This window comes from Dermacentor albipictus, chromosome 8, assembly GCF_038994185.2.
Source record: "Dermacentor albipictus isolate Rhodes 1998 colony chromosome 8, USDA_Dalb.pri_finalv2, whole genome shotgun sequence".
In the NCBI taxonomy this organism is placed as follows: Eukaryota; Metazoa; Arthropoda; class Arachnida; order Ixodida; family Ixodidae; genus Dermacentor; species Dermacentor albipictus.
Window position 1 is genome coordinate 73,894,522 of NC_091828.1, and position 14,279 is coordinate 73,908,800.

Here is a 14,279-nt window from a genome sequence, read left to right on the forward strand (position 1 = left end):
CCGCTGAAAACCGCATACCGCCAGAAGCTTGAACAGGATCATCCCTCGGTTGCATAACTGCCAGCTCTACGGCCAACATGGACCATACCCACACCATCCCGCAACATAGAATAAAGAACCGACTTATGAAGCCCAAACACACGGCTGCACGCACACATCACAACACTTCAAGCGAGACGCCATGCTGCTACTATGGTATACTGCTACGCTGCTACTGTTGCCGGATTAAAACTGACTACTGTCACCAAGTCTAGCAAGCGTCTCAGGAGCTGGCAACCTCGGCGCGTAGCAACATGGCGGCGCTCTTGAGGTTCCCGATTTTAATGCATGGGCCCTATGGGTAGCTTGTCCTCTAGAGCCAGTATAGTAACTCTATGTCTGAAGCAATGCATGACACCATGACGGTACAGATTTACCGTGTCGCTGGCATCAAAACAATGCACTGCCGCCGAGGAAAGGAACGTAATGAAGCGCCAATACCATTTAATATCGTCTAAATTACTACCGATGCCGTACAAGACCTTGAGGACGTCACTAATGGTCTTTGGTACCATTGCCTGATCACGTCAGACTTTCTGCCTCATGGAGCAAATAATGCTTTCACATTAACAAGCTTACAGCTTACATGAAATTGTTAGAATGCTTATGAGGGATGGCCTTGCAAATATTATAGAGCAGCGTATGTCTGCTTTAGTTGGCTCAATAGGTGCAGTTGTGACATCATAATTTATTACTGAGGAAGAGTTGAAAATTTCATACTCGTGATTTTGCAATTTTCAACAAAAGAATTGTGGTGTAGAAACCATCAAGGATGATAGTCGATGTCAGTGATGGCTTTGTGTGACCTGCTGCATAACCCCACGCCATCTGTGATCAAAAAACCTCATGGGCACATCAGCAGATACACGTACATACAAAGTTCCCATCTCAATGCTAGTCAAAATGTTAAGGGATGCCACGACTTGCAATCGCAGCGGCCCAGCCAAAACTCTATATAACAACCCCCATTATCCCCAGTATCCTATCTGCAACTGCATTGCAATGGCTATCCATCAAGTGGCCACATGACACAGACGTGTCTGTTATCGATGGCACGCTATCGAATTATTACATGCAAGGCTATATACCCTAGCGTCACATTGGGATGAATAGGCAGATACAAAGTGGCCTGTGTTGCCTGCTCGGCAAGACGGCAGTCAGCACATAACTTGTGAGACTACTCCCAAAATGGCCAGAAACATACAAAACCGTAATGCGGGGGAAGAGCCAAAGAAAGCCTTGACGGCCTACGTATTCGTATGTATTTAGGTAGGAGCTGCTGAGGTTAGTAGAGCAGAGGTAAGCCATGACGAACGGTTAATCCAGTGGTCGGCATCAAATTTTTGTCTCATTTCCTTGATTACAAAGACGGCGCCAAATAAAACAACAGACAAAGGAACGAGACACGAGGTTGTCTCGTGTCTCCTTCCTTCGTCTGTGCTTTTATTTCGCGCCGTCTTTGTAATCATGCATAACCAACTCGCCCACCAGTACGTGCTCAGCTGCTTGACAGCAGCAGCTGTAGCAGAAATGTTCACAGTGCAGAACACATTTATAAAAGCTCCACATTTAGGGATTTCCAAAAAGCTCCAGTGATCTATTACTTGCATTGTTCTAATCTCTTCAGCCCATTTCAAATCGGTGAGTTTTTTAAACGCAAACAAGTGTGTTTTAGCACCAGGAGCAGATCCAGGGCATCAGCACATGAAGTTGGCACTCTACCGTAATGTTGTAGGCCCTGTACCGTGCCTACAACATTAAATAAAAGGTCGTTATTGATATCAGACATTTTGGACCATCAAAATGGTACAGGTGTCCCCCCCGGCACATTCCTCTGTTGAATGGGGCCAAACCTGGCAGGGAAGGAAATGAGTGGTAGCACGGAAAGACACACTGATGAAAGGAGCATGTGCTCCATTTTACGCTACCACATATAAACGCATACTAACTTAACAAAAGCGCAGAAAAGCATGCAGATAGTCTTCGAGCATGGTGTGCAGCGAAATCCTGCCTCATCACAGCGTGCTGGGATGACCCAAATACTATCAGAAGTCTTCAGACTTTGCAGCATTATGGGGCTACCCTAGAATATTAGTTTGATGAACACATTTTTTATTTAGCGCTCGCAGCTATACTGTCAACAATGCAAAGTCACGCCAACATATGCATTCTGTATGTAACTTGAGGACACTCAGCATTATACGAAAGGCATGCAAAATAAAAGCTCCAAAGGGTGCAAATACTTCTTAATACCGGTTCCAAAAGAACTTGGCAAACACTCTTGCCCTTTCAGCTTGTCTGACAATAGCAAACACGGAGTGTTAAATTGCCATGTCAACACGCTCAAACATAGGATTTAAATCCAAGTTTGGCATGCAGTACAATGAGGACTTGTTGTGAGAAATATTCCTAGAGTAAAGCGATGTGATGCAGCAAGGAGTGCTGAGTGGTTTCGCTCAGCCATTGAAAGAACTCTCACAGTATCCCTTTGTGAAGCTTGGCATCATCGACAGATGAGACACACACGCAAGGTTTGTCAAAGATTGACAAGTTTTAATAATGTTTAGGCCTTCAGGAACTGCTTCTTGGAGCCAGCCGCCTTCGTGACCTTGAGCACGTTGAAGCGCACCGTCTTGGAGAGGGGCCGGCACTCGCCCACTGTGACTACGTCGCCTACAGCCACGTCCCGGAAGGCTGGCGACAGGTGCACAGACATGTTGCGGTGCCGCTTTTCGAAACGGTTGTACTTGCGCACATAGTGCAGGTAGTCCCGCCGGATGACAATGGTACGCTGCATCTTCATCTTGACCACCACGCCGCGAAGGATGCGACCCCGGATGCTCACATTGCCTGCGAAGAGGAGCGAGAGAGGTCGTTCAATGCATTCAGAGATAAGGGCATGTAACTCCCCATTAACCACCTTAAAGGGACACTGAAGATAGGAAAGCTTAAGCTGCATTACATAACATGTGTGCAGATCACCAGGCTAGCACACTAGCTCACTGTGGTGTCGTGGATTTCAACGGCTTCTGCAGGGCCCAAGTTAACAGTTGACCAATAAAGATAGATTCATTGTAGGTTAAAGCAACAAGAGACTGAACATTGCAAATTGTAACAGCTTTTGCTGGGCCACAACATGCCTAGTACGAAGAACTACTTCGAAAGCCATGATTTCACACACAAACATATCGGCATGAAATTTATTGTAAGTGGACGAATACCAAGTTTTTCTAATATGAATTGAGCACAAATACTACTATGAATATCAAATAGTTAACCGCAGATGTATGTGTGAACAGCAGGAATATTTATGTCTCCATACTTAGGTGCCACACCTCTATTGACTACATAAAAAAAAAATCCCAGCATGCTACCAGGGACAAAGAATAAGTTTTAACACAAGGCTATTAATTGTCATTAAAGACTGTATGAATAGCCTCTGAACATCTTCAGAGCCTTTTGCAAACAAGCTTTCGAATGAACCATTGGTGTATGCAATATCACTTAAAAAATATGGTAAATAATTGGTTGTCAGAAAAAAACTTAAAAATGTAACTCGGCAATGTAAAAGTTTAGGCTAGCTGGTGGGTCATCCTTAAATATGCTTGGAGCACAAGGCTGTGGACGCAAGAAGAGATTGGACACAGACAGCACTGCAATGCAAGAACTTAAAAGTTGTGGTAGAATAGAGGGGAAAAAAAAAAGCTGCTGTAGGACTTGTGTGCCGTAAACACATGTAAACAGGAATTTGACATTCTTGCCACTCCAGTGAACAATCCCATCTGCTTACAGGGAAATAGTACTCCAACCCATGCAACATAACATAGCAATGAAGTTGGAAAGTTCTTGGGTAGGAAATTGCAAAAATAAAGCATCGTAAAATTGATTTTGGTTCCTCATTTTGCTTTCAAGAGCCTGCGCACCAAGAGTCGGGCAGCATTACAAAATCTTTCCTACCCTTTCCTTCTTGAAAAAGAGTATGTATGTCACATGTACATTTCAGGGGCTAACAGCTGCGATCTCGCTGCGCTCTTTTTTTTTTTTACAATGCTTTATTTGCGCTTGAATTTCTTGAACATGTCTCGATTTTACACAATTCGTAGCTACAGGAACATGTCTGCCAATCAGCTTCTACTTTGTTTTTATAAGCTTTATTGTCCACATTTCCCACTAGGTGTCAAATAATGTGCTCAGAAGGACCTCTTAGGAAAGCTGCTCAGGTCTGCTAAACATTTTTCTTGTACACAAAAGGACACGTGCAATGCACTGAATATAATGTGCCTTTGATCCTAGATTTTCTCGTGTCGGCAAAAGGATGCGAACAGCACTTTCACACAGGCAAATTTGTGCAGGAATGTGTCTTGAGACACTCCGGACCTTGTGCAGAACGAAAGACCACCCATTCCTCGTTACCTGCTACATGGGAATCGGGCAGGCAGTCCACAACTTGTTAAAGTGAGCAAGAAAGTCAATTCTGTTTATTAATGAACTTCAATGGCTTACAATGAACTTTTAAAAATTGCATCCGTTTCATTAACCCATTGGCTTCCGCGGCCGGCGATCCGCCGGCCGCACCGGCTGAGGCCAAAGTCACTTTGGCCGGCGAATCGTCGGCTGCTCAGGGTATGGTTTGTTTCGGGTTTCTTCGATAGATGGCAGCACAACACAACTTGTGTAGTGATTGATTCATGTGTTTTCCACCAGATGGACATAGTTGTCCACAGTCTGAGGTCAGTTTTGTTGTTTTTGGAGACAAAAAGTTCGGACTCCCGTCTCTTTCCAAACATGGCGTCGCTGAGAAAGCGCGCTTTGACGGCGGAAGAAATTCTCAATCTTGTGTTCGAGAGTGACGACGAGAGTGACAACTGCGATGAAGAGGATGTTGTGTCAGATGACGAGAGTGACCGGATTACGGATAGTGACAGCGACGATGAAGACAACTTGTGTTTAGCGCAAGATCCGTGCGACTCTCGGCCACCATCTCCGAAGGCGCGAAAGCTACAAGACTGGCAATGGGGAGCAGCTGACACAGTGGAAAAGGTTGTGAAGAACACCTTTAGTGGTCAACCGGGCATCAAACGAGCCATCCAGCTACAAGTAGGTGCAAATCCCAGTGCTCTGGCAATGTTCAACGCTCTCCTCGGAGACGAAATTTGGAGCACCATCGCATTACACACAAATGCCTTTGCATGCGAGAAACAGCGTTTGCATCCCGATCCCGGTTGGCATGAAACAACACCGGATGAAATGAAAGCTTACTTCGCCATGTGTGTTTTGATGAGCCAAGTGAAAAAAAGCACCATTCAATCTTACTGGTCAACAAGAACTGTTATAAGCACACCATTTTTTGCTTCTGTGATGTCAAGGCAGCGTTTTTGGGCACACTCAAAATATCTGCATTTCTGCGACAACTCTCTCCCTCAAAGTGGAGATAGACTGTGGAAGTTGCGCCCTGTGCTCGACCACGTACTGAAATGCATTGACACAGCCTATGATCCGGAAGAGTGTCTGGCAGTTGATGAAAGCCTTATGAAGTTTTGTGGTAGGCTCTCCTACGTCCAGTTTAACCCTTCGAAACGGGCAAGATTCGGCCTTAAGTTCTATAAACTGTGCGAGTCTTCAAGCGGCTACTGCCTGAAGTTTTCGATTTACACAGGAAAAAGTGAGAAGACTCCAGTTACCGCTGCATTGTTGTGCAGTGAGGCAGTTGTAATCGACCTTCTTGAAAAACGTCTGCCCGATGGCCACACAGTGTTTATGGACAACTGGTATTCTTCGCCATTGCTGTTTCGTCACCTAAAAGAAGCTGGTTCAAATGCTGTCGGCACAGTCCGCCTTCACCGAAAGAACATGCCGAAGGATTTCAAGGCGAAGCTGCAAAAAGGCGAATGCAAGTCCCTCTTTGCGCGAGGCATCATGGCCCTCACTTGGCAAGATAAAAAGCAGGTCACAATGCTGTCAACATGCCACAGTTCAACTGGTCTCACTGATACCGGAAAAAAGGGTCGCAAGAATGGCTTGCCAGTTCTGAAGCCGCAGGTTGTAATCGATTACAACCGAGGCATGGGTGGAGTGGATCGCGAGGACCAACAACTCGCTTCCTTTCCAATTATGCGAAGATACGCCAAAGGCTACAAGAAAATCTTCTTTTATATTATGGACATCGCTGTTTATAACAGCTACGTTTTAGCTGCCAAAGCATCAGGCAAGCGGCTCCACTACACAGACTGGAAAGTGAACCTCGCAGAGGAGATTCTCGAAGCGGCCGTTTTGCCCCAGTACCATGGTAGACGTAAGCCGCCTGTCGCGGCTACACCAATGCGGCTGCAGGCTTCCGAGTGGGCTCATTTTCCTCGCAATATCCCACCAAACAAAATCAAGCAGAATCCGTCGAGGCTATGCTTAGTCTGCAAGACACACGGGAAAAAGTCGGAGAGCCGATGGGAATGTGAAAAATGTGAAGTTGCACTTCACATGCCTGTATGCTTCAAAGCTTTTCATTCACGCAAATCATATTAGGCGGTATGATGCAGCGATCCCTTCCGAATAGAATAAAGTAAATTTTGTTTCTCTACGAGGTGTACAGCGGAGTTTATCGCTTTTTTTCAAGACCGGCTCGCGCACCCAACGCGCGTCGCTTTTTCCGCGTGGAATACCAGGCAGGAAACGCGGCGGAGGGCGCGGAAGCCAATGGGTTAAAGACACCCATCACCAGGTTTGCACACTAAAGGAAACACATAACATAGATTACATGAAAACAATCAGGCCTGCAAAATATTGCACCCATGTATACAAAAAAATGTACAAGGACACCTAAGCACTTCTTATGAGTTGCAAATGCGAAAGGGACCGAGGAAGCCGCAGCGGCCACTAAGTGGGAGAGAGAGAGAGATGCGGGCTGCGTGCCAGCTTCCGAGACCGAGATGGCCACAGCCGCATGCACGCGTCATGACTGCCTTGCCAAGGACAAACCATCTCAAATCCATCAAAGTGCACTTGTGACGCAGTCTCGTGGCAAAGCCCTCTCTCCTCATAGCCGTCAGTTCACAGAGACTTGCTAGCCTAGTAGTTGGCTTAAGCCCGGAGACTCCAAAAATGGGTTGTGCCGGCAGATGTGCTTGATTTCGTACCTTCAGCAGCATCAAAAGTCCCTTTTCACCGATAACCCCCCTTTTAATCCGGAGTCCATGTTAACTTGTGGATGAGCTGATCAATAAACTGAAGGGTGCTTCATCTGCGTTTTTAATATACGATACTGATTTCTATTATTGGGTCCCTTCTCAAGGCCTATATGATGCTGTTAGCAGTGATAACAAGGAAGGGTGAGCTGTTCTTCCTAGACTAGACAGGCATAAACAACAACACATTTTTATCCCTTCTGGTGTTTTACCTCGATTCCATAGCTACATTCCCTAACAGCATTTTTATGCACAAGTAGGAGTTTGTATCAGCTTGTACCTGCTACTGTTCTGACAGTTTCTTTTTTTTGCCAGTTTTCGACAAATGAGGTTTAAGCTGCCTCAGTGACAGTCCCAAAGACAGGATGAAATGCTTTGTTACTTGCTTTCTCATATTCATTAACACATTTGCTGACTAATAGTACAATTGCTGACACAATGACATGCTACAATCATGCCAAAACAGTGTTGACTCGGACAGCTCGAGCTTGAACTTTTGAACGTAGTCCACGGTTGTACAGTTTTCGAATGTTAGTGTTCTTTTCTTTTGGAGTGCAAAGATTCTGATAATGTGTGAAAGGCAACATACCGGAATACTAAAAGTTACTTTTAAAAAACGTATACACGTCGATTGGTTTTATTTCACAGGTAACCTGTACAAATAAAGTTTGGTACCCGTCATTATAATTTTGAGCATTTGCGAAGCCATGCTACCAAAAGTGGAATGAGCCAAAACTTTACACATGAAAATGAGGCCCAGGCAGTGTGGTCCCTAGAATTATGCACTGCCTCATGCCAAAAGCCCAATATCATTATGAGGCACGCTGTAGCGGGGAGACTCGGGATAATTTTGAATACCTGGGGTTCCTTAAGTTGCCCCCAATAGATGGTGCCCTGAAGATGTTGCATTACGCCCCCATTGATGTCTCATGTCAACACCTTGCAAAATGTCAAGGGTTCATGCTGCGATAAGCCAGAAGCAGAAGGAATTAACCACAAAGCAAATTTATAGTGCACGTGTGCATATCTCATTTGTTGAAAAGAGTCGCATCAGCACAGATTGAACGGTTTTGAAAGCCTAAAGGGTACACAGTGCAAGAAATGCTGGTGTTATCTGCATTCAATTTATCAGTAGAGGTAAACAGTAAATGGTGAAGCACTTGGCATGTCTTTTAGTTAAAACATACCTTCTCATTGCATCTGTTCTGTTTGCATAACGCATCATCACTGCAAGACGGAGTCATCTCCCAGCAATCTCCAATCACCCCTTTCTTGCGCCAGCTGACCCTAATTTATGCTGTCTGTAGTTTAACGCTAATGCACTCGGTATGAAAGAAAATTGGGCAGTTGGCACCTGTCCTGTTGTATTTATTGCTTGTCCGCGTCCTTTTCGTCATCAAATTCGTTGAATTATTTATGACGCCGGCTAACTCAAACCAAGATTCTGCCCGCACGCATTTTGGACCTTACGGTGTTATTCACAAGCATAGGTGGCACTATGCACATCTGGTAATATAATAATAATATATGGGGTTTTACGTGCCAAAACCACTTTCTGATTATGAGGCACGCCGTAGTGGGGGACTCCGGAAATTTTGACCACCTGGGGTTCTTTAACGTGCACCTAAATCTAAGTACACGGGTGTTTTCGCATTTCGCCCCCATCGAAATGCGGCCGCCGTGGCCGGGATTCGATCCCGCGACCTCGTGCTCAGCAGCCGAACACCATAGCCACTGAGCAACCGCGGCGGGTTGCACACCTGGTAGCCACTGGCTTTAGAGCCAATGTATGTCGCAGTTCAAATCGTCACAGCAGAACCTTCTTTTCCTTCTGCACAGACACACCGCAAATCAGGCTGTCAAGGAAAACTACCAATGATTTCGTTGGCATAAAGTGACATTTAAGAAAAGAGACCCCTTTCCGAATAAACTTTAGCTACGGTTTTTCTTGCAGCTGACAACCTGCGTCGCAAATACAAGGCAAAACAGCGCGCACCTGTGAAGGGGCACTTCTTGTCGATGTATGTGCCGTGAATAGCCTCGCGAGGCGTCTTGAAGCCCAGGCCGACGCTCTTGTAGTACCGCTGCACGCGCTTAGGGTTCCCCTTGGGCAGGCCCGCCTTGCGGTTGAGGAACACCGTCGGCTGCTTCTGGAAGGAGCGCTCTACTTGCTCGGCCATGGTGCCTGCATGGACAGTTGGAAACAGCGTTTAAGCCGGTGACACGTCCGGGCAGGCGGCGCGATCACGCCGCGAGGCCTAACCGCCGCTCGGGTTGCCAGCACCTGGCTTACCAAGCAGCTAAGCAGATCGACACAACAAGATCGTTTAGTGGATTACTTCATTAGCGTTCCTACGTTCGATTACACAGGAGTAAACAGCTAATGCTTGCCAATCTTACGCAAATCAATGACACACGTGGTCACATACCTAGTAGGTCCGTCGAAGACCGGAGAAGAAAAGGATTCACTTGGATCAGCTACTGAATAGCTTGAAACGAATCCACAAAGCCAGTTTTCGTCCGATGTAATAAACGCATAAAATAAAGACGTGTATTTTAGACCACTTTTCGATTATTAATATTTATTTTTGTAAAAAGCTCACGTATAAATTGTAGTTTGTTTTAGTTGGTGCAGCCAACGACCTTTGCTGAAAAAGCAAATCAGGCCGAGCCAAGTTGTGGTTTCGGTGCTTTGTAACTGATTATCTCAGTCGCCGTAAATCGCACCGGGGACGTCCGCGCATCTCTCGGCAGCGTACGAGTTGGTTCCGATTTTCGGGTGTGCGCTGGCTGGCCGCGTGCGGGTGGCGTTTTGACGCCGTGGTGCTCCTCGTCTACCCAACTGTACGGCGGCGGCGAGCGCTCACCACCGCTGGCCGGCAGGCACCATGGGCAACACAGACTCCAAGCTCAACTTCAGGAAGGCCGTGATCCAGCTGACGACGAAAACGCAGGTGCGTGGCGGCGGCATATGCTGGCGAGCTTTGACGCGCGCGGGGCTGGCGCGGCCATGTCGCCCGTCGCTCGAGAGGCGCTTTTCATCGTCGCGGATCGTTTTTATCCCCCCCCCCCCCCCCCCCGTTTTACGAGCTTACGACATCTGCCGCGCGTCGTATCCCTGGGTGGAAACCTCCGAAAACGACGTGCTTCGATCGGATCCCCGACTGCGCGCGCGACAGTTCGTGGTGGCATCCGAAAGTTGGCAGAACATGAGGGGTGCGCCTTGACCCACTGTCGTAATTAATTGGTCGCTCGCTCTCCCCGTTTACTTGTCCTTAGTCTCGCTTTCGTTGGAGTTAGTCTATAAATGGCAGCTCGTCAGCGGGCTGTAGCTTGCGTGCATCGTCTGACCGGGGAGAACAATATGGTCTTGGGAAAAAAAAAAAAAATCGATCTCCGTATAGCGAAGGATGTGACTGCTTGGTTGCACGCGTATCGTCGATTTGTCATGATTCTTTCGGCGTGGTACCGAGCGTTTTGGCTCGGGGAGAAATTACATAAACAGTGCAGTGAAACGTAAGCGTTAACCGCCGGCAAAAGAAATCGTAAATGGAAGAAGAAATAGGAAGGGGCAACCTATATAGTAAAATTAAATGTTTCACGTACGTGGCTCAGCGCACTTGATGAGCAGGCTTGCTTTAACATAACTTGGTACGCCAGTAGTTAGCAATGTTCATGCGCCTTAATATAACATGCAGCATGCAACGCGCTTTCTATAACAAGAACAGTTTGTTCGGGGGCGAAAACCTCGACATATCTATAGGCAGTGCGGACCTTCCCAGAGGCCGTATATGTATGTAACTACCATGCAAAATTTAAACATTACGTCTCTGTTTCAGCGACGTTTTGATGTTAGATATATAAAATCCAGTTCGTTTACTGGAAATTTAAAGTGTTATATATGAATGACAACATGTATGAAAAGTTTATATACGCGATAATTGGAAGATTCTTTCTTTCTGCTGGTTGTATGATTTATTGCAACTGTTTGCTCACCAAGATTGCCAACATGGGTCATATTTATGCCTGGAAAAGAGACAAGAATTGCTGCTTAGGTTGGATCCACATTTACTATTTAAAACCGCATGGCAGCCGGCATATTGGTTGCACTAAGAGGTTTCCAATTTGATCTATGTGGCGTGCGGAATCGTGTACAAAGGCTTGTGAAGTGTAGTACATTTATTCTCAGTTTTCCTGCAGTGAAGAAACTCATTGAGCTCGAGCAAACCCTTGTACCATTTGAGTGACTTTTCCGTATGTCATAAGGATTTCACAGTGACAGCTGGAATACTGATCATGCACTCTTTCTTCTTTTCGAGCCAAGTAAAAGCAGGCGGCAATGACAGATACTAAAAGATCATGAATGACGTTGAAGTTTGAAATGTCTTTCGCATTCATTATAAACTCACAGTTTGTCTACTTAAGTAAAAACCACAGGACGTCTCTAACCCAGAGTATGTGATGAAGCCATGAAGGTTCACGAGCTTCCTTTTGCACTCCCTCGGGTTTCCGTTCTTTCTTTGAAAAACTTTAGACTAACATGATAGTCCCCATGACATTGATTCTACAATATCAATAATGCATTTTTTTTTCACATGTTAAATGATGATCTTGACTTTATTTAAATATTTTATTGCTCCCCTGACTGGAAATTTTTCAGCCAACAAGAAACTAATCAATTAAATAAATAAAGGTTGGGGCACAGTGATGATAAAGCCACCCTGATCAGTGAAACAGCTCAGAAGAAACAAGAAAGAGATCGTGGTGTAATGCTAGGCTATGCTATCAGCTGCACCTGCTGGCTGCCATTGATAGTGATAGCACTTGTTTACAAAACTAGATTAAGATGGCTATGGAATAGCAAAAAAACAGCATGCGTGTTGGTGTGCATTTGTGCACCAGATGTTTATGGGTGAGAATGTGCGTGTGGTTGTCACAGGTCCATTACACTGAGGTGCCGTCATAGTCCTATGTCGTGGTGGCATTGTAATTCTGCGTCTGTGACTGTTCCATGTGCGGTGTGTTTCAGTGATGTCTGTCTCAAGTTATTAAAAACCAATGAATTCGAGACAGAATGATAATCTTTCCTGGCCAATATTCCCAGCAGTGCTGGACATCAGAAACTGATTGACGCTCATATTTAAGTCCTTTTATGTTTCACTGAGTTGTTAATTTTTTAATAATATTTATTGATAGTTTGTCGTACTGACCGTGTTATGTTTATTGAAATAGTGTTTGTTACTTTTCATGTTCGTTGCAATGATAACAATGTCCTGTACTGGCTATTTTGTATTTATTTAAATATTTGCTTGTTGTATTTTTCTTTTCTTTCTTGAAATTTGTGTTAATGTAACCTCCATATAGTAATGCCTGTTTGGTGCTGTATGTAACACTAATTAAAATTTATTTTTCAATTAATGAATTTCGCAGACATGTTTCAGACTGCGCAGTTGATGTCTTTCAGTGCTGAAGCATGCCATTCGCTTGGGAAAAAAAGTAGGAACCTTGCAGTTATAGCACCAGTCCCTGTTTCGTGATATTCTCGTGCTGCCTTTTTTTCTTGATGCGCAGCCAATCGAGGCCCGCGATGAGGCATTCTGGGAACAGTTCTGGGGCGAGTCAGGCCTGCAGAGCGTCCAGGATGTGTTTGCCCTGGTGCCCGCAGCCGAGATTCGGGCCCTGCGCGAGGAAGCCCCTTCAAACCTGGCCACCTTGTGCTACAAGGCTGTTGAAAGGCTGGTGCGCGCTGCCGACTCCCTCTGCAACACGGCTGCCCAGCAGACAGCTGGTATCCTGACCCTATTTTTTTTTGCCTTAATTTCTTTTCAGTAATGAGTGTACATATTTTTAGAACTACTTAGAGTTGAGCAAGTTGGTGTGGTTTAATGTTACCAAAGGCGTATACTTAAGAAAATAGGGAGTTGATAGGTCAACATTGTGTTTACTGCTGACAGTAAGTCAGGAAGAATATGCACCATCATGTAGAAAAGGAAAGATAAGTTGAACTGCAAGAAAGGACCGGAAAGGTGTATGCAAAGCTTTCCAATAAGTTTGTAGAGTGCTATATATAAAAATGTTCCTTTTAGCTCTGGTCATTTTAAGGTGTGGCAGGCAGGATGTTGCATGAAACAGAAATTAGTTCGGCATAAATTTTGATTGACCACACAGTCTAACCTTTTGTTAAACTTTTGCGTTGCAAGTGTATCCCTAAATTTACAGCCAATGTACTTCTGTTCAGACTTAAGAATAAAAAAGCGCACCTTATGAGGCTTGGCATATCATTAATAGCGGCAGCACGTGTGTAAGTCAGCTCTCAATTATCTTGCACAAAGAAAACTTGCCATGCCTAAACAGTTATCTGTCATGAGTGCCCGCCCGTGTCCATGGTTGACAGGTTTATTTATTTATTTATTGTCATACTCTCAAGGCCCGGAGGCATTACAGAGAGGAGTGGTGATTATTGAAAACAAATTCGTTAACAATATTCTTGAAGTTTGTGGCATCAGAAATGGCAGTGATGGAGGCAGGGAGGCGGTTCTAGTCATTCGTCATTCTTGGTATAAAGGAATCAAAATAAGCGTTGGTGCGACAAGTTGGAACTTCAACCTTAAAACGATGATCCGTGCGTGACGATATGTATGATGGAGGGGAGATTAGTTCATCCTTAAGTGTTTCGTTAGAGTAATATATCTTGTGAAAAAGGCATAGGGGAAAGTATTTACGACGTAACTCTAAGTTAGGCAAGTCAAGGGTTAGTTTCATTGATGAGACATTTGCATGACGAGAATAATTCGAAAGAATAAAATGAGCAGCTCGGTTTTGAATGGATTCGATGGTGTTATTTAGCTTTAGAGCAGAAGGGTCGAAAATGGAGCATGCATATTCAAGTTTAGGTCTCACTAAGGATTTGTACAGAAATAACTTGACAGCTGCGGTTGCCGATGAAAAATTACGCCGTAAAAACCCAAGCATGCGATTAGCGTTACCGTAAATGTAATTTATATGAATGTTCCATGTAAGATTGTGTGTAATGTAGACACCAAGATATTTATATGATGATAC

General features: G+C 45.0%; 3 protein-coding genes across 3 annotated transcripts in view; 2 read left to right on the forward strand and 1 right to left on the reverse strand.

The window, feature by feature from the left end:
* Positions 1 to 2,571: 2,571 nt before the first annotated feature.
* Positions 2,572 to 9,788, reverse strand: RpS11 (ribosomal protein S11). Its single transcript, XM_065456048.1, has 3 exons — positions 9,647 to 9,788; positions 9,214 to 9,402; positions 2,572 to 2,889 (listed from the first exon to the last, which is right to left on the reverse strand). Exons 2-3 carry the CDS (start codon positions 9,395 to 9,397, stop codon positions 2,603 to 2,605), a joined length of 471 nt encoding a protein of 156 aa, XP_065312120.1. The 5' UTR covers positions 9,398 to 9,402; positions 9,647 to 9,788; the 3' UTR covers positions 2,572 to 2,602.
* On the forward strand, positions 2,897 to 7,055 carry LOC135921738 (piggyBac transposable element-derived protein 4-like). Its single transcript, XM_065456040.1, has one exon. The coding sequence runs from the start codon at positions 4,534 to 4,536 to the stop codon at positions 6,556 to 6,558; it is 2,025 nt and encodes a 674-aa protein (XP_065312112.1). The 5' UTR covers positions 2,897 to 4,533; the 3' UTR covers positions 6,559 to 7,055.
* Positions 9,789 to 9,927: 139 nt separating the features above from the next.
* The window catches only part of LOC135921729 (protein HID1), a 47,443-nt gene continuing 43,091 nt past the window's right edge, over positions 9,928 to 14,279 (forward strand). Inside the window, exons 1-2 of the mRNA XM_065456030.1 lie at positions 9,928 to 10,171; positions 12,789 to 13,005. Coding sequence (XP_065312102.1) covers positions 10,106 to 10,171; positions 12,789 to 13,005 — 283 coding nt within the window. The 5' untranslated portion in view covers positions 9,928 to 10,105. The remainder of the gene's footprint in view (positions 10,172 to 12,788; positions 13,006 to 14,279) is intronic.